Genomic DNA, 25,043 nt, shown 5'->3' with positions numbered 1-25,043 from the left:
GAATTCGGCTGTACTGTGCCTTGTACAAGAACCAGCACACCACGCAAGGGGTTCAGCCTCAGGATCCCTCAGCAGGGTGGCAGCAGCATGCAGGGACATTTCTAGAACTGATGCTGGCTCCTGGACACAGAGAAAACCAACTCAGGGTTGAGTTTGGCAGGCACTGAGTGACTTTGCTCTGGTGGGGTTTGCTGTAGGGAGGCTCCTGCTTGCAGCCTAGAGGTAAATGTCCCCTGTGAGACCCACCAGGGGATGGCTTTTGTTTAAAGCATCCTTCAACTGTAAAATAATCTGATGCATAAAGCAAACCTTGTTGACTACCTTTTTAGCAAAAGAAGCTATCAATAAAATAGATGCTTTCATGAAAAACCTTTGAAACCTTGGAAAAACCCAAAACTCCTTCTGCCTGGAACTGTTGTTCTTGAAACTGTGTTTTCTTCAGTTCCTTCATTCTTTTTTCTCTCCCACTGCTTTCTACCAGCCCTGAGACACCAGGGCTGCTGCCCTGTGCTGGGAGGGGCACAGCACCAGCCAGACTGGCATTAAGCCCATCCCCTGTGCCCGAGGAAAACATGCCCTGGAAGTGTGTGGAGCTGGACATGAGGCAGTGAGGACAGGCTGCTTTTTGTGCCTGAGGCAGGTGTTGGTGCTGCCCCCAGCTCTGCCCACTGCTCCTCCTGGGGAAGGGGCAGCGGTGCCTCCTGATTTGCCTGCCTGCTGCAGCAGGGCTCTGCTGTCACCTGCCTGCAGAGTCATTTGCAAACGGGCCCTATCGCTGGGGAGCAGAAACCTGTTTTTTCAACCCCAAGCAGATTTATAGTCTGGTTTCCTGTCAGATCTTTGCATTTTCCTTCTCTGCCCCTCCCAGTCTCTGACACACTTTTTCTTACTTTCTGTGTGGCTCTTTGCTCGTTCTACCACAGTGCCTCAGCCTCCTGCATTCCTGATTCTCTCGAAACTTTTGTACTTCGGGGGCCAGGGGATGACTTAGACCTCGTGTTTCCTTTACTTTTCAACAGCTGCAAAGCACAAATAACCTCTCCAAGACTTCTGGAGAGACACTGACAATTTCATGGAGGCGACGTAGAGAGTGCAGCCTGCAGCAGCTGCAGCGACAGCCGGTCACTCATGAGCGCCCAAGGTAAGGACAGCAGCTGGCACAGCAGCTCCACCTCCCTGCTGGCTACCCCTGCACTTGGCTCTGATCACTCAGAGTTCCACTTTCACCTTGTTTGCGTTGATCTTCAAAAGTTTCTTTGAAAATGGTTCCATCGGTGCTTTCCTTGCCCTCAACAGATTTCGTATTTTGCGTGCGCCGATCCTTGGAGCCGAGGGTTGAGGGAGGCTGTGAAAGAGGCTGTAGCTGGAGGTGCGAATATGAAAGAGAATTGATATGGAGGCTTAGAGAGGGGAGATGAAGGACTGATCATCAGCACTGGTCTCCAGGGAATTTCTGATTCTGCCCACAGTGTATTGTGCTCTAACCCTTTCTGTAAATCTCTTCACTGAGATTTATGCTTTCTTTAAACAAGTAAAATCGTTCTTATTTGATTTTCTTCCTCTTTTTATTTGTTCTTCTCACTTCCTTTTTTCTATTCTTAACCCTCTCTATTTTGTATTATCTTTTTTCACCATATTTTTATGCCATTTTATGCCATCAGGAGTATTTTCTGTGCAACAAATATTTCCCTTCTTCATTCCTTTCCTTTCCCTCTGCCTTCTTTTATACTTGTGCAACAGACTGTACATCCTCCCTCAAGTTCTTAATCTCTCCCTCCTTCCCCTCTGTCGGTTCCTTCTTGCTCTTGTGTTCTCCTTTCCCGTTGGTCCTCCAGCTTTGCACATGCACTCCTTCCTGCTCCATCCCCTCTCTCCTGTGTTTGCTGCCCTGGCAAGCTCCTTTTGTGAGAGCTGTTGCCTCTGCACTGGGCTGTCCTTGCACACACAGGTCTCTTTCCTGTCATTCCCTTCCAGGGACATGTGCAGGATATGCATATTTACAGTTTTGGGGATGCATCCCAAAATAGGAGACTTTTACACCTACATAACTTCCTTCCAGTGCACAGACTCGTATTTCGTCATTCACAAAAAATAGCCACTGTCATTCTGTCTCTCTGTTCCTTTCTGTCTCACAAACAGCATTTTCTAACACCTGTAACCTCTTTTTGTCTTCCTCTCCACCCTCAAGTAGAGCCTGCCCTGACTTTGTGTATTCTATCCCTTCTCTTTCTGCCATCCCACTCCTTCCTACCTCCTTACCACAGCACTCCACCAGGTTTCTCTATCTGTTTTTATCTTTATATTGCATTCAAACTGGGAGGAACTGCTGATGCAGCTGGGCTTGCACTGCTGCTTTACAATCCCAGCTGCCAGCCCGCGGGGGAACCAGAGGAAGTATTGCAGTCTCTCAGCTCCTCTCTCCTCTGCAGAATGTGCAACCTGAGCACAGAAGGACCTTGGTGGTGGGACTGAAGGTAGATGAAAGAATGGGAGAGCACAATGCAAAATGCTTTTGGAAAACTGTAAAAAATACTTCTAGTAGTTCATAAATCTTTTTTACTAAACTTAATAAACTTCTGGAATTCCTGCCCCACAGCAGAATTTCTGATCTGACTCCAGCACAGTTTTTTGTCCCTTTGATTCCTGTGAGATTCCAAGTCCCAGAGGTAGAAGTTCTCAGCTCCAATGCTGTAGTGGAAGTAACTTTGCTCACAGCATCTGGAAACAGCTCATGTCTTTTAGACCAGACATATTGGTGAGTCACCAAGATCAGACATGGCTAAAAACTGCATCCAAGGACAATATCTGGTATTAAATTTGTATGCTTTGGATCTGGTATGTCAAATAAGTGCATTTCTTTGATGAAGCTTGTTAGCCTCACCTTCTTGACTACTGAGACTGAAGATTTATTTCTATGGATGTTCTGGTGTGGTCTTTTGGGAACTGAATAAGGTTCACTTATTAAACTCAGCTGAATTAATAAGAGAATTATTATGTAGGAGAATTCTCATAGCAATCTGTCTGACTCCCTCAAATTGTCCATCTCCTTATGAGTGAAAGGAGCTTAAATTTTTATGTTTGCAATTATAAGATATCCTTTCTGATTCAGAGCTAGAAAACTGTGGCCTCTGAGCTGTGAGCATCCTCTTCTGAATACAGAAAGAGGTACATTAAAATATCTTGCCTTTTGGAACTTGCAAAAAGCCCACCAGCCTAGAACAAGAAAATAAAGAGATGCTCGTTTTATACATTCAGGTCTAATATGACTCTTTCTTACTCTGTTGCAACTCATCTTGTGATGGGAACAGCATTTGTATTCCTTTGAGTCATTCTACAAAACTTTTGGATTTTGTGCCTTGTTTTGTCAGTATTTTTGCTGCTATTACTGGTTCTTTTTGTAAAGGCTCCCATAAATAAATTGGCTGAGACAATGTCTCTTCTCTCACTCTCCCTCCCTCCTTTTTCTTTTTCTTTTGCATCACATAGTTGGCTTGTGTTGAGTTAAAAACAGACATTGTCAAAGGTGTTGTGACATTTGCAAGGGGACCTGGAGGCAGAAATTTTATTTTTGTGCATGTCTGTGTCCAATTTTTTGAATCGTGTCTGGCAGAGGAGAAATTTCAGCAGGAAAGAACCTGGAAACTTTCTATCCTCCTCATCAAATTGCTGGATCAAGAGAGCCAACCCCAGAACAGAAATTCAGAATCATGTGTTTGACTCCCTATTCGTAAGCAAATAGTTACTTCCAATTAGATTGAACTCTTAATTAAGAGTTAAATAAAATTTAATAATCAATTTTCTTAATAAACTTTCAGTGTGAGGGAAAAGGAAGAACCATTTGACTGCGTGTATTTGTTACAATTAAAGACAACTTGGACCTTCTCTAGAAGGATGAATCCTGAATAACTGGGATATTCTGGTGATATCAGAATGCCATATACCAAATGACCTTGGTTTCTATACAGTTGCTTGGTGAAAGTTTTCATCAGAGAGATATATGGGATGATTGCTCACAGAGGATGAAATTTATAGAGATCCTTAGGTAGCCACTTGTTAGCAGATGGCTCAACTCTCTCTTTGATATTGAAATACATCTTTCATGAAATACGAATCTTTCACTTAGATATGGTCATTAAGTTGTGTAACTGATGGTGGAGTTTGACCCATGGCAGCTTTCTTTGGCAATAGCCTCCACAGCAATCTAAACTTAAAAAGAAATATGGAAGTATGCCTTGTGATTTTCAAACTGAAGGGTAAAACCATAAACCCCACCAAGTCTGGTCAAGTTTCGTCACTGATATGAGAGAAAAATTCTTTGTCTCTTGTCTGTTTTGGCACTGCTGTCTGTAGGATTTGCATTTGCAGAAGAACACTGTCTGCTTTGCTGCAAATCCAGCATCTGCAGTGAATCTGCAATTCCTGTTTCAGAACAAATGATGGGGTTTTACAGGTCTACATGTAATAAGATTCTCCATCTCTACCCTTCTCCCAAATTTTCTCTTAAGTGCTGCCTTCACCCTCGAGCCTGGGTCACTTATTTAATGGCAATGAACATTTTCAGGAGGGTAACCTTTCTGCTTGTGATTTGTTCAAGGACTCTGGAATTATAATGGTTGCTGTCAAATGTATATAATTGGTGTCTGTGGCACACATCCAACGAGTGATAAAAGCTTCGTTGTCCCTGCTGCTTTAGTCTGTATTCTCTCGCTATATCACCCTCTCAGTTCTGCCCCTCCCAGGCAGGAGGAGAATGCAGTGCCAGGCTGTTTAAAGTGCAGTTAGACAAAACAGCAGCTCTGCCAGACCCCCTGTCACCGAGTGTCCCAGCTCAGGCAGTGGATTCCCTTGGCTGAGGTTTGTGCACTCACTTGAGTTAAGCACGAAGGTCTCCTCTGAACTTTGACTTCAAACACTTTCCTCCATGATCTTCTGCTAGATATTCTGGCTTTAGGAAGGGTGACAGTTTGTGAGTGCTGTGAACTCTCAAGCTTAATGATCTACATGTAACCTTTTAGCAGCGGGTAAGAACTTTGTGCTTTCGTATACAAAAAGCAAATACACATTACTAATAGCACCCAAAACTGGCAACATATTGTTCACTGTCTGCTGCCAGTGCTGAACATGTGGTGAGAATATTCCTGTTATGTTAGTCCTGCAAAACCTATTTTATCTTCAGAGCTGGATGGGGCATTACTTTCTAATGCTGTCTACTTCAGTGAATCTGTTTAGCAGCTCAAAAGGAGAGAGAAATTTGTCAAATCCCACTGGAAATCTATCAGAAATGTCAAATGAAATGCTGTAGCATTCTGGTTTTGTCAAAAGGATAAATGTATATACAGCTCTGTGTGTGATATTATTTGTAGTAATTGTTGCCTCAGTGAATTTCTCTGTGTGAAGTAACTTGGTGTTGTATTAAGGGATGTGTTTGTTCTCATCCCTGAGGCCAGCTTGGCCTTACACACAGGCACGTGGTATTTGCCTAAGTCAGCTCTGGTTTTTAGAGTTCAGGGGAGAAATCAGCTTCAGTGTAGCCAAGGAAAGGATTCCCACTGGCCCTCTGAGCACTGGGTGTTTGCTGGAAAATTTTCCTCAGGTTGGGATTGAGATGCTGAGGACCAAATGTAGCATAAGGTTTCTGTTTAAAGTGGGATAAGGATTTTTCTTTTTTCCATCTGCATGCAGAAGAAGCTGTATGGTAGCAGGACCTATATGGTTGTCATTAGCAGCTGAAGAATTGTTTCCTCTTCATTTTTACAGCTCTAAATGTGTAGAAACATCTTCAATCTGGCTGTGCCCATACTTGAAATCACTCTGAATGTACTTAATAGGTTGTTACATACATTTAATATATTTGAGCACAAAAATAAGATCCTCCAAGATTTGAAACACTAATAAAGACATATTAATAATATCACATATTTCCCTCTGGGGATTCTGAATCCCGATGAAACTGGGAAAACACCCAAAGGGTGTTTCAAGCCTTTTTACACCAAGTACCTTTCCAAACTTTTCTCTTCAATCATGAACTGAAAAATTATCACATTTGTAAGATCATTTGAAGGCTTTTGGCTTGTAACAACTCAATTCAAACACCAGTGACCTACACTACTCACTGACCAAACTGGTCCATTGCATGGAGTCTGTATTTAAAAGAACATTTCCTCCTGGTTGCAGTTTTGTGTGGATCCTCTCCAAAGTCTACTGGTGCATCCCAGTCTTTTACAAGAACAAGTCACAGTGTCTATCCAGCATCTGCTTCCTGCATCTCATTGCTTGGCTTTTTCTGAATCACAGAATTATTTAGGTTGGAAAAGACCTTTAAGGTCATTGAGTCCAACTGTTAACCCAGCACTGCCAAGTCCAGCACTAAATCATGTCTCTGAGCACCATGTGAAGGTAGTTTACATTCCATATGGTTTTTGCAGTTTATAATGAGGTAGTTAGTGAGATCATCAAACTCTTTTCACTAATGATTTGCAGTGACTGAAAATAGAAAATTCCATCAATTTTCCCACTTTCTTTACTATTGCTGAGCTGAATTTTTCATGAGGAAAAAAATACCAAGCTTAAGGTAAGATTGTTCCCTGCTCCTACACTGCTGGTCTTCCTTCACAGTTCCTGCCAAAGCAAGCCAGAATAAATCACAACATTTAATTGTTTAAGAATCTTTTGTGTGTGCTTCATCCTTCCAGTAACATTTCATGTATTTCCAGTTACATATTTTACAGAAAGACCCAAGACTAACATGTTTTATTTTAGAAGGTTTAATTTCATTCTTTTATTCTCTCTTTTTTTTTTTGCAACTTATGACATGAAAGATACCAATGTAGTATGAAACAAAAAATGTTTCAACTTTTGCGTTAGGATTGAAAAGAATATGTTTTCCTTTTGCTTGAGTTGTTCAAAACTAATTGAAGGAGCTTTGCATTTCCAGAAAGGCTACAAGGGCTGAATCTGTTGGGTTTTTTAATCTGCAAGTCTATGGCCTGAAGGAAAAGTGATACTTGAATATTTTCATGTGGAGGGTTACCCTGCAGAATGGTGGTTTTGGGACTCATCCATACAGTGAGCAGCATCCCGGCAGTTTTGCTGGATTAAACACTACTGACAGCAGCACCTTCCCTGAATCACTGCCCAGCAAGGCTGCACACCTGGGAGAGCAGGGCTGGCTCCACACTGGCCTTAGGAGGCATGTGAGAATACAATATTAGGAAGAATATTCCACCTGCAAGGCACAACTGGAAAATGCTTGGTCTGAGGCAGAAGTGATCAGAATTTGAAAGGCCCTTTGAAGGCTGTGGATTCAGTGACAGGCTCCTGATACCTTGTAGTATGCGCTGCAATGCAGGAAAATGTAAACTCATTGCAACTGCATCATTGCAACATGATAATGGTGCAGAAATCCAAAGCTACTTGAGCAGGATAGTATTAGAAATCTTGAATGCATTTAGAAATTTTGGCTATTAAATAGCCAATGCCATCAGCACGTCAAGTAGAGTCTCTGCACAAAAGGACTGGAAGGTAGAAATGATTTGAACATTCAAATATTGTGGGAATAGAACATGAGAAAAGGCAGAGGGTGGTTTGTTACTGCTCCTTTGGTCCTCACAGAGCATCCCAAGTGCTCCCTCCCTTCTTCCTGACCAGTCTGTCTGACTCCCCTCACTTGTCTTATTTAATCTCTCCTTTCCTCCTCATCCTCTCTGGTTCTGATTCCCAGCCCATGCATGGGAGTCCCATTAAATGAAAGAAGGCATCTGGCAAACTGCTCTCTGTCCAGCAGACTGCAGAGCTGAAAGTTCACTCACCTCCACTTTGTAACAGAGGGAGGTGAGGCAGTGCACAAAGCACAGCAAATGAAAAAACCTGCCTGAAAACAGAGACAAGCCATTGTGCTCCAGCAGGCTCTAAACTCGCTAAACAAAATCAGATTTTTGTTTGGGATATTCTTGCAGGTCTTTTCTCTTGTGGAAAATGCTTTACACATACATTTGGCTGTAATAATCCAGGTGATAATCCTTTGCTGTGCTGGGTTTCAGCTCAGAGCATCAGCTCCTGTGGGCTGGGCAATGCCACATCCTGGCATTCTGTATTCTGTGTCTAGGAGTGGTTCCTGCCCACCCCTCCTCTCCTCTCCGCTCCCCTCACGTGGAGGCAGCAAACTCTGTAACCTCAGACCAGAAATTTGCTCTACCTTGAATTTGGCCTTACACAAGCCCAAGAGAAACTGAGCAGCTTCTGCTGCCCAAACCAACAATCCTTATTTCCTCCAGAGAAAAAACAGTGAGTGGCTGAATGTGGATTCTGAGCCACCAGCTGGACCATTCTGTCCTGAAAAGGAACAGCAACATTTTTGGCTAAGTGCTAAAAGTTTGCATATAAGAATCCAAAAGGAGCATATGGCCATTGCTTTAAACTTGCCTTGTTCTTTAAAAATATGCTCTACCAGAATTATCCATTCCAGACCCTCTAACTGTGGAGTGAGAAAGTTTAATTCTCTTTTTTCCTTGCTAGAATAAGTGACATCATAAATATTAGAAAGAAAGAGAGTTATTTCAGGAATTTGAACTGGGATAAGTCTCATTTACAGTGACTTCCATCACCACCCCACTGAAGATACCAGGGACTATGCACCAGTTGTTTGAAGAAAGCTGTTGGTCCTTGCTCACCTCAACTCCACCATTCCCCTCAGCACCAGCACTGCTGATGGAAGGGGCAGTGTTACCCCAGTCAGGGTGAGGCTCTTTGCTATTGCCAGTGACTGATCCTGTAACAGTGATAGGAAACTGTCCTGAATGTGTATAATTAACCAGGAGCACCACTAATAAACTGCTTTGTACCCCAGAGAATGCTGGCATTGAGAGCACCCAAGGGACGTGCCCACTCACAGAGTTGCTGCTAAAGCTCTTCTAGCAACCCAGGAATTATTAATGATTAGTCGCTCTCAGGAAAGGTCCTGTAAACACTTCCTCCCACACTGATGGCTGTGAACATTTCGGTGTGGGTGTGGGGAGAAAGCACACACAGCTTTGTGGTTACTGCACTTCCCCAGCCCCTGCAGAGCTGTCCCACAGCGTTTGCCCACGTGGCACCGAGTCCCCTCTCCGTGGTGTTCTGTGCCCTCTCACCGAGGCACCGGGAGAGCTCCAGTGCCTGCCAGGAGAGCTCCAGTGCCTGCCAGGAGAGCTCCAGTGCCCGCCAGGAGAGCTCCAGTGCCTGCCAGGAGAGCTCCAGTGCCTGCCAGGAGAGCTCCAGTGCCTGCCAGGAGAGCACCAGTGCCCGCCAGGAGAGCACCAGTGCCCGCCAGGAGAGCACCAGTGCCTGCCAGGAGAGCACCAGTGCCTGCCAGGAGAGCACCAGTGCCTGCCAGGAGAGCTCCAGTGCCCGCCAGGAGAGCACCAGTGCCTGCCAGGAGAGCTCCAGTGCCTGCCAGGAGAGCACCAGTGCCTGCCAGGAGAGCACCGGTGCCCGCCAGGAGAGCTCCAGTGCCTGCCAGGAGAGCACTGGTGCCCGCCAGGAGAGCTCCAGTGCCTGCCAGGAGAGCACCGGTGCCCGCCAGGAGAGCACCAGTGCCTGCCTGCAGCTCTGTGCTGCTGTGTGTGCAATCCAGGGTGAAGCCAGAGCAAGAGCTCCTGACCTGTCCAGAGCTCAGGGAGAAGGGGCAGAGGCTCCCAGCTGACACAATTCCACCCAGTAATGCCAACCTCAGTGCTGGGACACAGCTTCTAAAATTGCCAGTAATGAAAAGGCTGGAAACATTTCTATTTGAAGAGGCTTTTTAAATTCTCCATATGCTTAGTTTAAAAAAAATTCCTTTAATCTTTCTGATGTTTGCAGTACCCTGGAGAATAATGAGAGTTCTTTTCTCATTTGATGAGTCTATTGCTTCTACAGGATTTGAAACACTTGCTGACCTGAGTAGCTTATGACAAAACAGGATTTTGAATTCAGATCCAACTTGCTCTGCCTTGCTTCTTTTTCTAATCCAGAGTGAACCTTATCTGTTGTTATTTTGTATTTTGCATGATGGGGTATCATGGTGGAGTAATTCCTGCCGCAGAGAGGATAGAAGGGCCTTGCTCTCAGAGGAGGAAACCGGTGAAAACAGCCCATCATTCTTAAAAAATCTGAAACATGAGTGGAGAAAAGCAGGAGTTAAACTGGCTCCTGCATAAAAGTTGCTTTGTCTTACGCTTGATGTTCCATCCCTGTGCCTAATTCCTCAGTCTTGTCTTCCATTGTGACTTCGTTAGCAATGAGATGCTAATTAAATTTCATATTTACGATTAGAAAATAAAATCATTGGACCTTTTTTAAATAGATTTTTATGAGTTTTGGCTCAGTTAGCTGAGTCAGCAGCAAGGATTCTGCAAGGCTGAACTCACCGGCTTTGAAAAAAAAAGATAAATAGAGCAACTAATGATGAAAGGAGAGTCTAATCTAAAACCTCATACAGTTTCTACACTGTATTAGCTTTTGAGCATAAGAAAAATAAATTTGTTTTGGTTCCTCATAGAAAGTCATGTAGAAAGAATCCTTCTTTTATCATATCTCAGATGGTTCAAAGCTTAAAATTTCATTTAATTCTTAAAATCTCAGTTGTGGCTGAAGACAAAGTGCTGAAAAGAGATTGATGCACCAGCAGTGTTTGTCATCACCTGTTAGCTAGCAAAATATTTATTTCCCTGCTTAGAATTACCACAGGTAAGCACTGGCACACAGCATCTGCCCTCTTCCCCATGGCATGTGCACTGCTGCAGCGTTTATACAACACTAGAGAACCAGAACTTCTTAAATACTGCTGCCAGCCAGATTTATAGGTGCTATAGAGAGCAGTTCCCTAGTCATGAAAAAATTAGCACCTCACAAAGCTTTAAAGGCCCATTTTTCCAATACCTAGAATTTGAAGAATGTTCCAGTTGTGCGAAGATTTTTGAAAGCGCTCACCTTCAGTTTAAGTGTGTACAGAAGCCCTGATTTTAAGAAGTGTTTAACACCCAGCAGCCCTGTGATTCATAACACCACCTTATCCCACACTCCGAGGCAAGGCTGGCAAAAATCTGGCCATTTATTTCCATGCCTAAATACCACCTGTGCACTTAGAAAATCTGACCCTAATTATGAGCTGTGCCCTGGAGCAGGACTGAGAAATAGGGGAAATCAATCCTCACACGTGGGAGCCGTTTGCTTGTGCTCATCTTGTGTGTAACCTCACCTCAGCCACAAATGCAACATTGCATTAAAAAAAAGGCTTTTCTGCACGTTCTGCAAATGATTCTGTTGTCAGCCTGTGCTAAGGAGTTGTTGTAATTCAAGGCATAAGTTAGAAGAATAAAACAAACTTCCTCTGATTTTGAGTTGGTTACCACCCTTTATACTGTTAGACATCTGAAAATCAGGGTTTAGGTGCAAATAATGCTGCCAATCTTGCTTTTGTAGTAGTTTGTGTAGATGTTGTTTTAACAGCAGCTGCCCATCCTTAAAGGCTGAGATGCTCACAGACAGAATGTAATTCTGGCATCACTTTACAGTTGTTATTTTCACAAACATTTATTTCCACAGTCAGCAGAGAATTCAATACAATTCTCATACTTCTTCTTACTTTGTTTCATGGTCAAGAACCACACAGGTGAAGACAAATAATCAGATTTATTGCTATTTTAGTACTTTGTTTTTTTGGTCTTAAAAAGAAAAATAACTATGAACTGAACTGGTCAGAGTTTTCTGATGAGACCAGAGTTTAGTCTTTTCCCATGGTTAGTCAGTTCTTTAGGGATAAATTTTCCACATGAAAGCTTTACAGTATTTTATTCCCTATCATCAGAGCAATGGGCTTAGTTATGGAGAGAGCAACAGAAGATGCTTAATTCCTCCTTGCAATGCTTTGAACATACAAAATACAGAATTGCCAAGTATTTGGCATTATCTCTTCCCCAAGACAGCAAGACAAGGTCACAGAGACATTACCACTACAGAAATAATGGACAGACAATGTACAAACAGACCATTTTTCCTTTAGATTGCTACAGAAGTGACTCACAGCAGCCCTTCTGCAAGACAGAGTGAGAATTCTCTCTCTGTTTTCCAGAGATTGCTTTCCTGTTCTTAATTACAGGCTTTTGGTGACAGGGCATGGCTAAGGAAACCCAGCTGGGTTCTTGGCAGGAAGAATGGACCTGTTTGAGGTCCTCCCCAGGCCCTGCTGCTCCCTGCAGAGCCCACAGCTCCCGCGGCTGTGAGAGCACTTCCTCTAAGGCTTCCCTCAGTGGTGTCACATTTGAAAGTTACCCACAAGCTCTGTTCAGAAGAAAAGGGAAGCAAGGCAGCCCCCAGCACCTTTGTGCCTGCTATATATAGGCTGTGAGTCTGAGAGGGTGGGTGGTGGGTGGACGTTTCCGGAGCTGCGTGTCACAGCCCCACAACACTGGTGAGGAGAGAGAGGGCACAGAGCAAGAGGAGCAGGTGACCAGAAAGCACCAGCAGGGAGGATCTATTCATAAAACCAGCACAGCCATTTCCATGTACAAGGAGTAAAATATCGAGCTCCTTCTGATTCCTGGTGAGGGTTTGCCCTTCCTAGACCAGGCTGTTTGGAAGATTTATTGTAGGCTTTGTCTCATCAAATGGCATCCAGTCGTCCTCTGTGTGTGCTGTGTGCTGCTGGCTGAGATGTTCCTGCAGCTCTGAGCAAGGTGCAAGGATTGGCCAAAGAGCAGAGCCCCCAGGACTGTGGCAGACTGTGCCTGGGAGTGGAGCTCACCTCTTCCAGCGAGGCGTTGGTTGTGTAAGGTAGGTATGACATTGTTCCAGCTACAGTGGAGCTACAGGAGAGCAGCCTGCTCTTCAAAACTAGAGTCTGTTTTAAATTATTTGTTATAAAGAGGTCACAAAAAGTAATAAGGTGTAGATACCTGTTCTATCTGTATAATCTATGCATTTACATAAAATGAGCAAAATGTATGTGAGAACCATGGGAGTCATCACCTTTAGGAGACTGGCCAGTTTTTGATCAAACAGGATATGTTGTTGGAAATTAGAAGCTAAACACAAATGGGTAAGTTTTAACAGAGCTAGAATGGGAGCTATTATGCCTTTGTAGAGTATTTCAGATATTTAACTAAATCATATTCTCATCACAAGCAGTGCAAGCTGCTCTTGTAGTGCAGTAAACAGTTTGCATGGGGATTGTGTTTCATGTGTTTGGAGCAGTTTGTTAAGGCTGATCTTAAAGGACAATTATCAGAGCTGGCTTCTTGTTTATCTTTCTTTGTATTTTGTGTGTTTTCACTAGCTGTAGGATCCTTTAACAGCTGGAGCTGTGGAGGGGGAGGTTTATGTTGGATATCAGGAAAAGGTTCTTTGCCCAGAGGTTGGTCAGGCACTGCCCAGGCTCCCCAGGGATTGCTCACAGCCCCAGGGCTGCCAGAGCTCCAGGAGCATTTGGCCAATGCTCCCAGGGGTGCACAGAGTGGGATTGTTGGGGTGTCTGTGCAGGGCCAGGGGCTGGACTGGCTGAGCCTTGTGGGTCCCTTCCAACTCAGAAAATCCCATGATTTTATGATTCTCCATATGTCTTATTTTCCTACCGTGTTATAAAGCCTGCCGTATGAAATACTATTTTCCAACTTTCCTGGGCCATGGTGAATTACAGTGAGATTATCTGACACTACTCAAGATTGGAGTGTGACCTTTTCTGTTTCAAGAATGGCCTACACATTTACTGTCAGTTGTTCCCAAATTTGGAGATTGTTTGAGTGCAGTCCTCTCCTCGAATGCGTTCTGTGTTATCCTTTGACTGCCTGGAGATGAGAGTATCACCTACAGAGGGTCATTATCTGACTAGATGGAAAGTGTTCTTCTCTATATTTTTTTTTTAACTTCTGTAATGTAAGAGTTTGTAGAAAGTGACAATCTTTTCAAGAAACAGACTAAGTAGGAGTTTTGTTTGGCAGAGCTACAATTCTTTCTCTCTTCCTGATGAGATTTGTATTAATAGAAGAGAGATATTAACAACACTGATAAGAATCAGGCAGTCTGTGGCAGGGTTGTGTGGGTTTCATATGTACCAGTTAATGAAACTTTGTCTTTACCAAGTTCTCATGTAGCTTGGTCTGTGGAGATTCCTCACAAGCACTGGCTCTCTGTACCAAAGAATGTGCTGGGGTTTGTGATTCGAGCACACATTTACTGGGACTGAAGCTACTGTCATCAAACCATTTGCATCTCTGAGCAACTTGAATTTTTAATTCAAGTCTCCTCCTAAACACACAGGACTTGCCCCCAACTGTGCCTCTACCTCCTCCTGAGCTGGCAAGAATCTCATTCTCAATTGTAAAAACATAGTGAGTCAGTCTAAAGAAAAAATTAACCTAGGACCCAGTAATGACTTCTGAGGCGTTTGTTGGACCAGCATTCTCATGAGCCCTGGCAGCCTGAGGAGGACAGCTTCTTCCTTAGATCTTGGCTTTTTGCACACATTAGTTGAAAGAAAATGCTTGTGTCAGTAGCTGGTGCTCCAGAACAGAAGGGCAGCTATATAAACATATTTATACTACGTTAGCACAGCCATTTCTGCTGCCCTCCTCATCACCATGCGGAACAGGACGGAGCATGTGTAGATTAAAGCATTTTTTAAATGTCAGGCACTCAGCTCTCCACTGCTACTTTTTGCAAATCCTTTAAAACAGATGCACTGAAGTCCTGTAGTAAATTATTTATTTTAATTACTGTGCCATTATCTTGATTTGCATGCTCAGAAGTAACGCTGATTCCAAATGTTTCAGGATCTGTGGCAGGTCCTTCCCTATTTATTCCCACATTCCTTGCCTTTGCCTTTAGTAAGGCCTTTCCTATTCTCATCTCTGTCTCACTTTTGTTCCTCACTTTCATTCTGTTGAGTTCCTCTTTCTCTAACTTTCTTTTTCATTTCCTGTTCCCTATTTAATATTTCCTTCTCCCCTAACCTCATCATTTTTCACCCTCAAATATCATCCTTCTCTCCCATCTTCGCTTTTTTTTCTGCATCTCTCATTGTTAATATCTCTCGTTCTCATTTACTTTTACACATATTAGCATTCAGTAATGGCAGTATGACAGTTTCTGAAACCTGGGTATCAGATTCTCCAGCAATATGTGGAAACAGAATGATACCCAGCTAATCACCAGTGTGGACATTGGCATCAGGAGGACAAATCTCTCTCCGTAGACCCCAGAGGGAACCCAAGTGATTTGAGGTGGCTGGAAGTGAATATTTTGAGAGCATTCCAAGGTGGAAGTATAAAATGGTGGAATGAAGATTTTGAACAGAGCATTTTCCATTCACCAGAGAGGAACTGGATTCTAAATTCATGCCTAATTCAAAATGGTGAGATGAATCCACCCCCAAAATTTGCTCCTCTCAATAGTGTTTAAACTCTGTGTTACTGCCAGAGCTGGAAGAAGCTTAATTGTTTGTAGGAAATAGTGACACACAGAGAAATGACAGTTGTCAAAACATGGTTTCAGCTATTTGCAGAGGAGGATTTTTCCATTGTCGTTGTTTATTATCAATAATGTGTGTCACTACCAAAGCTGATTGGATGCTGCCTGTTGCATCTTGGAGGCAGCACAACCTGCTCTCCGTTGGCCATTGAGCAAAATGAGTCATTTCCTTCCTGAGATGAGGTGATGGGAGGTCAGAGCCTCTCAAGCTGCCGGTCTTGAGGAAGAGGTAGAGCAAATTCTGCCAGCAGGTGGGGTGTGAAATGGGAAAGCACCAATCTCAGCCTTCTCTGAAATCATTGCAGGGTCCTAAGCAGTATTGCTGCGTTGGTTGGGGCTTTGCAACAATACTGCATTGGGAAAAACAATGTTCTTAATGTGTAAATAGTGTTTTCCTCCAGAAAGCAATAGCAGTTGTATAGAATTTCCTTTGCAATTTCAAAACACTCAAAATCTCCATGCAGTGAGTGTGGAATTCAGTTCATTCATAGTTCAGCTCTTAGACAATACAATCCTGCAGCACTGAAATCTTGTCTGGTTTTGTTGCACACAGCATTTCCTGCTTTAGGTGGTTCCAAGCAAACTGTTGGGTTTACCAACACCACCAATAATTGATCAGTGCTTTATGTGTGAGTTACCCTTCTTTTTTCTGAAATGGGGTTTTATGTGGGTCTGTTCTTAGGGAAGAACAAAGAGAGGGACAAAGAAAGGGATAATTAAAGGGATTTCCAAGAGTATTCATTCTTCTGACCCCCTTCTGTTAGGACAGGAATAGTGATTAGACATAAATCTCTGATTTATTCAATTGCTTGTTTGTTTTAGGTTTTTTTCAGAAGGGAGAAGTACTGAATTACAGTACTGAAGTACTGAAGTACAGAAGGGAGAGTAACATTCTTCATTTCTGTTTGTCTCACTTGGGTTTTGAGCTTATAGTTACAAAAATAAAGGGAATTCTCTCTTCTGAAGCCGGATGAAGATGCCTCCAGAGCTTTCTGAAGCAGTTAGGGAGTTTGGTTTGCTTCCTACTCACTCTCTTCTGTTCAGAAAATGGGAGTACTGCTCATGTTAGCTACTGGAAATCTAGCTTGACCTCCCTGCAGCCTTGCAGGTCTGCTGGTGTTTGGGGTTTCTTTTGTAGGCTGTGTGGAACAGGAAGATTGACTCAATTGAATCGAATAAGACATTCTTGTGCAAAAATAATCCTATTTTGTGTTTAAAGCTTCTTGCTCTTCTATTACTTTGGTATCTCTTATTCTATTTTTTTTTCTTTTATATTTTGTTGAAATAAGTAAGCTGGTTGAATCTCTCATATAAAGAAGGCATTCTGAGATACACAGAATGGTTCTTTTATGTGCATCACTATGACCCAAAACAGAAATACAACCCAACCCAGTCAGCAGAGCTGCTGCCTTCAGAAAGTGTTCTGAGCTCGGCAGAGTCTGAAGTAATAAAACTGCACTAATACTAAATATTCTTCTGAGGGCTTTCCATCTCAGTGGTTCCATGTGCTCTGCAGTCAGTAATTAACAAGTCCCACCTTGTCACAAACATACCCATTGCCAGCCTTGTTTTCAGGTGGGGGCACTGAGGGAGAAAGAAAGGATATAAAGTGCAAATTCTGAAAGGCAGATGGAGACATGCCTCGTCTCCTTTGGGAGTCCAAATTTAGACATCTGTATCGAGAAAAATTGCAAGGATAGGTAAGCAAATTTAGTCATTTTTATCAATGTTTAAACCTTTTAAAAGTGGTTTTCAGTACCACAGAGCATCCAGAGAGCAGCAAACGTAATTGGAAACTGCTGGTATTCAGCATTTCAGAAAGCCTGGAGGGCACACAGAGCTCTCCTGTCCTTAAGCAAAGGAATATAATTTCCTTATCACACTTTAAACTGTGACTTTCCTCTAAAAGTAAAAATAGCTCTAAATCCCTTTGTGGTTTTGTGGTTCTCTGATATTGCAAATCTGCACATATCCACACAAGCAGCTTTTGAGAAAATCACCCAGTTGTTACACTTTGTCATGTGAGGTGCTGTACAAACTGCAGGGAGAAAAGACATTGCCCCACAGACTGGAGATGTGCAGAGAAAGAGGATGTAGAACAACAGCCTCAAAATGCTGAGGATAATTAGATACACAATTTTAGAGTGTTTTTGGCTTAAAGTATGATGATTTACATGTAATTCATACTCAGCATTTAACATAACATTCTGTTCTTATTAACTTACAAGATGCAAAACATTTTGTGTGCCGTGGTTTCTTTTTAAACACTGCCAGTCTGTGAACATCTGTGACAAATGCAGAAATCCAAAACATAACAACAGATTACCTTTTCCAAAATAAACTTTCTTCTGCTTCTCAGTACAAAGAGAAAACCTTTTTTTCATATTTCACAAAGGGAACATCAGGAAATCAGAAACCTGAGCTGAAAGCTGCATTTGGACTCGGCTACACGGCAATTCCTGAGCACTGGCAGGCTGGCAGGAATTGAGAGCACGGGGATGCAAATAATTAAACAGCTGAAGGGTTAATTTCTGCACCATCATCAAACAAAGCACAAAAAACAAAAATGAAGCTTTAGATGTGACCTGATGATGAGCACTTTATAGAACCCCTGGGTCTGAAGCCTGCAGGCTTTATTCCCTTGATCAGTGGAGAGTGTCACTGACATATGAGAGTGCGGAGTCTGAGTGAGAACAGAGAGCAGCTTGAACTGCAAGGTGATTTGTTCAGCTGAAAAATACACCACGAGAAAACCAGCAAACATCCAGAACGATTCATTTGTGTGTAGCAGCCAGCAGAAGGATAGTCCCTGAGAGAGAAAAGGAGACAAGGGGAGCAGAGTGTTCCTTTTAATGTGAAAAGAGATTCTCTCTTTTATTTGTCTACATCTACAGAGACCTTTGAAATAGATGGAACTAACTGAGATTATTACTGGATTAAGCTCTCCTGCAGTTAAAAGCTATTTTGTATACTAACTACTGAAAGGAGCAGCAGGAGAGCAATTTTTTAACTGCTGTGGTGATTTCTGATTTCTTTTAGCTTAATATCTGTTGAAGTCAGTCAAAGTCTGTGACTTCACACCTGTGATTTGTAACGGATGCCACAGTATTTCTATGACATATCACAACTCCTGGATGTGTTAGTTTACAGCTCGAGAGGTGTTGGAATCACAAATTAGATAATGGTAATAAAGATCAGATTAAATAAGTGATTACACATTTGAAAACATTTTAAGTCTGTCATTTTCAATTTTATAAGTGAAAGCAACTTTTCTGCAATATCATCACAGGAAGGAAGGGCAGAAGCAGGGAACGAGGGCTATTAAATGCCTAGAAAGTGCATGTACTGCTAAAAACTTCTGAAATTAAAGCCAGTAATAGAAGACCTTTATTGGTTTCCCACTGAGTTTCAGTTGTTACATCTGGGTTTTTGACCAGCACACCAAAATTTCAACCAATGGCAAGCATTTCATTTCCTATTCAACACTATATTAAATACTAAATCAAAGAATTATTTGCTCAGGAGGAGAGGTTCTGCTCTAATATCAGCTGCTCATTGCTGTTTGCTCTGGAACAACTCCACAGGACACTGCAGCTCCGTGGGGGTTGTGCTCTCAGACCAGCCTGGCCAAAGACTCACAGCAAAAGCAGCGCCTGGAGCTGCAGGAAGGGGAGGAGTGGTGCCTGTCCCACACCCCTGGGAGCTGATGGCAGTCAGACAGTCAGGACAGGGCTCAGCTGTGATCCTGGCAGGGCATTTCCAAGGTGGGATTCCAAAGAAGGAAGAAAAGGGAGTCTGTCATTCCTACATTGAAGGACCACTCCACTAAATGTCATTTCTCAGGGCTTGCTCCTTATAATAGACCGTGTTTAGCAGGGGTGTGCTACCAGAAATCTTTTAAAATTCTTAGCCACTCATCCAATATACTTATTACTTTCCCATCAAACATCATGTCCCCAAAATAACAGTATGGATGTATTGGGCCCATACACAAGGGACTATTTGATAAAGATTTTTTTTTAATGTCAGGTAAAAAAAAAAAAAAAAAGCATATTCATGTTGAGAATTACGCTGATGAGTGAACTCTTCTTTGAATCATTTAATGGAGAAATCCCTTACTAATGTCCTGAGGGAACTGCTGACAGTGTGCAATAATTTCTGGTTCAGCGCAGCAGATTACAAGATATCTTGCATTTTATGAAATTCAGGCAAGTGCTTCTTTTGCACTCTCGGGTCCATCTGTGAACTCCCTGGTACGCTCCCAGAAATTAAAGGGCCTGAGACCCTCCTTTTTTCAGCTGCACTGGATGCCTGTGGCTGTGAGCTGGCTGAGGTTCTGTGTGACCCTCTGCTTCACTGCCTTCCACTCCCCAAAGTCCAGCTCCTCCAATTATGTAGCGTTTGTTAAATTCACCTTTGAAATGAAATGCGGTTACTTCCAGAATAATGGTGGCGAGTAAGGTTCATGAGAATGTGTGAGGACTTCAGATGAAGCTCTTTCACCTTTAGCATTCCTCCCACTGCAACCTGCTTTGTAAAGATTTTTTCTATTGTTTTACCTTTATTCTGCACATTGCTTCAGTGGCATTTTTACCACACATAAATACTGGCATTCAGTAAGAATTTCACCCAGCCAGTGCGGAGTTCATAAGATCAGGGAGGGTTTTCCCCTAACTACAGCCTTGCCCCACGATTCTGCATCTCATTGAACTGCCCTGGTCTTCCTGGCCCTCTGGGGACTGCTGTCTCTCCCAGAATATGTAATAGCAGTCACTGAAGTAATGAATCCCCATGCAAGCATCAAAGCAAATGTGGAATAAGTGACTCCTAGGATGTGAAGCTGCAAAGAAAACAACTCTGCTGGAGTACAGGAGAATAAAGCCCCTGCCAATAGTCCCTTAACTTGGCCATACTGTGAAAAAACATCCAAATTTTTCTCATAGAGATATTGGAACCCAGACTAGAATTTTTGACAAATTGGGAAAGCTTTTAAAAGCATCAAGCAGAGAGCATGCATTGTTTTTGTAGGAATAATCTGTATTTCATTATGTGAGAACACTGACAAACACATTATTTAGCAGATTAGCACTTTTAGCTTTAGTTTTTCAAACTGAGGAATGAATAGCCCTTGGCTATGCACTTCATGAGCTGGTTTTGCTCAGGGATGCTCAGTGTAACACAGGCTGCTCCCCAGCTCCTAAAGCTGGACGCTGAGAAAAACAACATGGTGCTTTTGAGGTCTTTAGTTACTGATTACCAGCAGAGCCTCATAAAGCAGAGCTCTCGTCTCATATGATCCAAGAACTGCACATTCTTCTTCCAGCAGGGTCTCTGAACTTGAAATAGGAGCTTGTGTTCCACGTGCCACCTGGACCACAAGGTCCTGTGAAAACTAGAATGCAAAAATAGTGCTAGTTGAAAGGCTAATATTTACTAAAAAAAAGAAAGAAGGAATGGTTGGGGTTTTTTTAATACAAAGTTTCTTTAGTTTTAACTTCAGTAAAAGTTCTCTTGCCTCACTGCAGCCTGCCATGTAACCTTCTCTAATGAGGTGGGTACAAATTAGGAGCTGGCAGGAAACTGCTTCGCAAGCACTCAGAAACCGTGTGACAACATTTGCATGAGTCAAGAACATTTTCAGACTGCAGAGACACAACGCTGTTAGCTGCCCCCTCCTCCAGGGAAAGGCAAGGGCTGAGCTCCCGGGTACCTGCACTCCCACCCCTCAGTGCCCCCACAGTGCAGTCACAGACCTGCCTGAACTGCTCTTGTTTGCAGCCACTTACAGGTGCTGGCTCATCACATCTGTGCAGGCTCACAGCTTGGAGGAGCAAAGGAGGTGAGGATGAAAGCCTTCATTGCCTGCAGCCAGAATTTGTCTTTGCTCTGAGCTCTGCAGGTTCATTCCCTTCTTGCCTTGCACTGTGCCCTTTGCCATTGCCTCTCTTGAGCATCCTCTGACTTGTAGAGAGCTCGGTGGGGTTGGCTGAGTGCAGATTCACCACTGGAGAGCGATGAGCTGTAGTTCACAGACTCAAGATAGCACTTCTGTGAGCTGTCATTTCCAGGTGAGCTGTGGACAGGCTGCACTTCAAACAGCTTCAGTGCTGGGCAAACGCAGCATCAGTCACAAGTGGTTCTGACCTCATCCCATTTGACATGGAAGCACAAAAAAGTACCAGGATTGTCCTGCTGGGTGTTCATTTGCCAGTTGTGTCCCTCATTCAGGAGCAGAGCCAGAGATGGACGACTGCCTGGAGACCCTGAAAGATGAGGAGGAGGCTTTGTGGGAGAATGTGGAGTGCAACCGGCACATGCTGAGCCGCTACATCAACCCAGCCAAACTGACGCCCTACTTACGGCAGTGCAAAGTCATCGACGAGCAGGATGAGGATGAGGTGCTCAACTCACTCATGCTGCCCTCCAAAATTAACAGAACAGGTAATTATCTGGTCAGTGGCTCCATCTGCATCTCTGTCTGAATAGCTTTGCTCTGCTAAGTCTGGAGAGAGCCTGAATCAAGTTACAGATTATCAGATGGAAACTCTTTTATCTTATTTACAGGAGGTTTAAAGTATGGGAGGATTCTGCTGCTATTTTTGATAACAAAGACTCTTCCCAGTGCTGTGCAGACTGGAGCTCGTGGGGTTCACATTCCCATCAAAGCCTTGGCAAATATTTCAGTTAACACAAGCAGCAGTCAGTGCCACTCGTGGAGTAGCTTTCCAGCTGTCTTGCAGCACTTTGTGATTTGTCACTGGAAGATCTGCCATCCCTGCCTGGTAAAGGCTGCACTGAATAACTTGTCCTTTGAAATTTCTGTTCCAGAGCCCAATTTGCCCACACTCCCTCAGAATAACGATCAGCACAAACATACAGAATTGGTGGCGTTACTTTATGGGTTCAGCTGAACTCAGTTAATCAGTCGGATTTTGCACAGCTCGTTGCCATGGCAGAGATGAACCTAGGGAACGTCAGGGATGTGGTATTTGCTCGTGCTGCTCGTGGGGCTGATGTCTCACCTCTCTGCTGTCTGTACCCAGGACGACTGCTGGACATCCTCCACACCAAGGGCCAGAGGGGCTACGTGGTGTTCTTAGAGAGCCTGGAGTTTTACTACCCTGAACTCTACAAACTGGTGACAGGGAAAGAACCCACACGGAGATTTTCCACTATTGTTGGTGAGTAGAACCAGTCACAGAGGAGCCTGCTGAAATAAGGATTTTCTGGAAGACTAGCTTGTTTTTTTTCAGGCAAGAAGTGGAAATGAAAGCTAATCTTGGTGTAGAATGCTTTTCAGTCCCCTTCAAAGCAAAATGTGGTAGGTAATGTATAAAGGAAAAGGGACATCCCAGCTGTCTGAATGAAGCTGAAGAGCTTCAAATGGAATGATAGGCATTGCCAGAATTCTCAGGAGAAGCTGTGTTGGAACAGTGGGCTAAATTACACTGATGACCTACACACATGCAGCACATTTGAAGCATTCAGATTAATTGTACTTGCATAGATTCATTGTACAACGGCTGTGCTATTTCTACAGGCTCAGCTGAAACAAGATAAATGTAAAGGCCTCATCTTCTATCCAGACAAGCTGTACGTGTGTATATTGTGATTCTGATACCAGTGTGCTGTGTAATATTTGTACTGTTCTCAGACATACAGATGTGTGTGAATTTGTGTAAATTCTGCACCTCTGTACATATTCTGGGCCATTTGTTTCTCATATAGTTCTGCTGATCTGACTTCTTACCTTCTTAATAAAGTAACTGGAATGAGTTACTTTACCAAACATTGATAAGCTGCTCAAACATTTTCAGTGGAGGAGGGACATGAAGGCCTTACCCATTTCCTAATGAATGAGATCATCAAGCTCCAGCAGCAAGTGAAGACGAAAGACGTGCAGCGCTGTGAGCTCCTGGCCAAGTCCCGCCAGCTGGAGGATGAGAGAAAGCAGCTAAAGCTGAACAAGATAGAGCTGCTGACCTTCCAGGAGAGATACAACAAGATGAAGGAGGAGAGGAACAACTACAACGACGAGCTGGTCAAGGTGAAAGATGAGAACTACAATCTGGCCATGAGATATGCCCAGCTGAGCGACGAGAAGAGCATGGCTGTGATGAGGAGCCGGGACCTGCAGCTGGAGGTGAGATAAATGCTCTGGGCAGCAGTGGAGGGTGCCAGTGGCATCTGGGAAAATGAAAGTTCTTCTGACAGCAGGAAGATGTGGAGCTCTCATTTGCTGTGCTTATCCAGATGATTGAAGGCATCACTGTACAGAAATGCCAACTGCAGTGAGGTGTATTAATGGCAAATAATGAATTAACAGAATAGAATGCAAGTAAAAATAAAATTTAAAACAGAACTGCTTGATGAAAACATAGTTTTAACTTTTTTAGGCTCAGTAATATCTTGGTACATTTATCCAGCAGCACTACAGCTGCTGGGGATTTATTCAGAATGGTATCCTGAATTTTCTCCTGTTTTTCCTGATCCAAATAGTCCATGTGCAAAAAGCACAATATGTGGTCAGCCTCTTAAGTGTTCATTGTGTTTCATATCTGTTTATTTATTGGAGGATTGAGAATGTGCCCTTTATTTTAGCCCAGGTATTCTAAAATTTCACAACAAGCCCACGAGTTGTAGTTGGCAAGTAGCAGGTTTTACTTGAGACTTTACCAGTTCTATTGTGGACATTTAGTACCCAATTATCAACCTCTCGTTAGCATTCAGAGTTTAAGCTATTTTCCCTCGTAGGAAAGATGATTCCCTTCCTCTCCTTTTTCTCCTTTTTGCTGCTCCCTGGCTGCTCTAGATTGACCAGCTGAAGCACCGCTTGAACAAGGTGGAAGAGGAGTGCAAGCTGGAGAGGAACCAGTCTTTGAAGCTGAAAAATGATATTGAAAACCGACCCAAAAAGGAACAGGTTCTGGAGCTGGAGCGGGAAAATGAGATGATGAAGACAAAAATCCAGGAGTTACAGTCCATCATTCAGGTATAAAAGCAGCTTGCTGCCTTTAAAATCCAAACTCAAACATACTCCAGTTACAGTGTTGGCTGAAACCTCTGCCTACAAAGCTGCAACCAGCACAAGTGCAAAGTTTGGACAGACAGAAGGCTGCTTGTACAGCTCCCAGCTGCCTGGAGTGCTCCCTGTACAGACACACGCATGAGGAGGAGTTCTACAAAAATAGTCTCCTAAAAAAATCAAGTGTACACGAGAAATTGGCTCTTCCAAGGAGCAGTGTTTAATTGCTGAACATTGTATCAGCCTGTCACTACAAATCTGTGTGAAACAGCCAGCACAGAAATTCCTGACAGTGTGTACCCCGTGTCATATCTTTGCCAAAAGGTTTTAATGAAGCAGAGGATGATAAAAGTTCCTGTACTTGAGTGGTCACCGAGCACCAGGGTGCCCTGCAGAACCCTCTGTAACCTGCACAGGGAGCTTCACCAACCTGTGTTTGGGCAGGGAGGGAAAAACAGCTGATGTGCAGCACATTTAGGACTGCTCTGTGAGGAACTTAGCCAAATATTGGGATATATGTGAGGTAAGATAGCACTTT

General features: G+C 43.3%; 1 protein-coding gene across 1 annotated transcript in view; it reads left to right on the top strand.

Moving 5' to 3' along the window:
* The first annotated feature begins 614 nt into the window (after nt 1-614).
* Nucleotides 615-25,043, top strand: part of CARD11 (caspase recruitment domain family member 11) — a 44,824-nt gene continuing 20,395 nt past the window's right edge. Inside the window, exons 1-5 of the mRNA XM_063414559.1 lie at nt 615-1,141; nt 21,709-21,921; nt 22,524-22,661; nt 23,298-23,623; nt 24,293-24,472. Coding sequence (XP_063270629.1) covers nt 1,129-1,141; nt 21,709-21,921; nt 22,524-22,661; nt 23,298-23,623; nt 24,293-24,472 — 870 coding nt within the window. The 5' untranslated portion in view covers nt 615-1,128. The remainder of the gene's footprint in view (nt 1,142-21,708; nt 21,922-22,523; nt 22,662-23,297; nt 23,624-24,292; nt 24,473-25,043) is intronic.

This window comes from Prinia subflava, chromosome 17 (assembly GCF_021018805.1).
Source record: "Prinia subflava isolate CZ2003 ecotype Zambia chromosome 17, Cam_Psub_1.2, whole genome shotgun sequence".
In the NCBI taxonomy this organism is placed as follows: Eukaryota; Metazoa; Chordata; class Aves; order Passeriformes; family Cisticolidae; genus Prinia; species Prinia subflava.
This window is presented reverse-complemented; position numbering and strand designations above follow the sequence as displayed.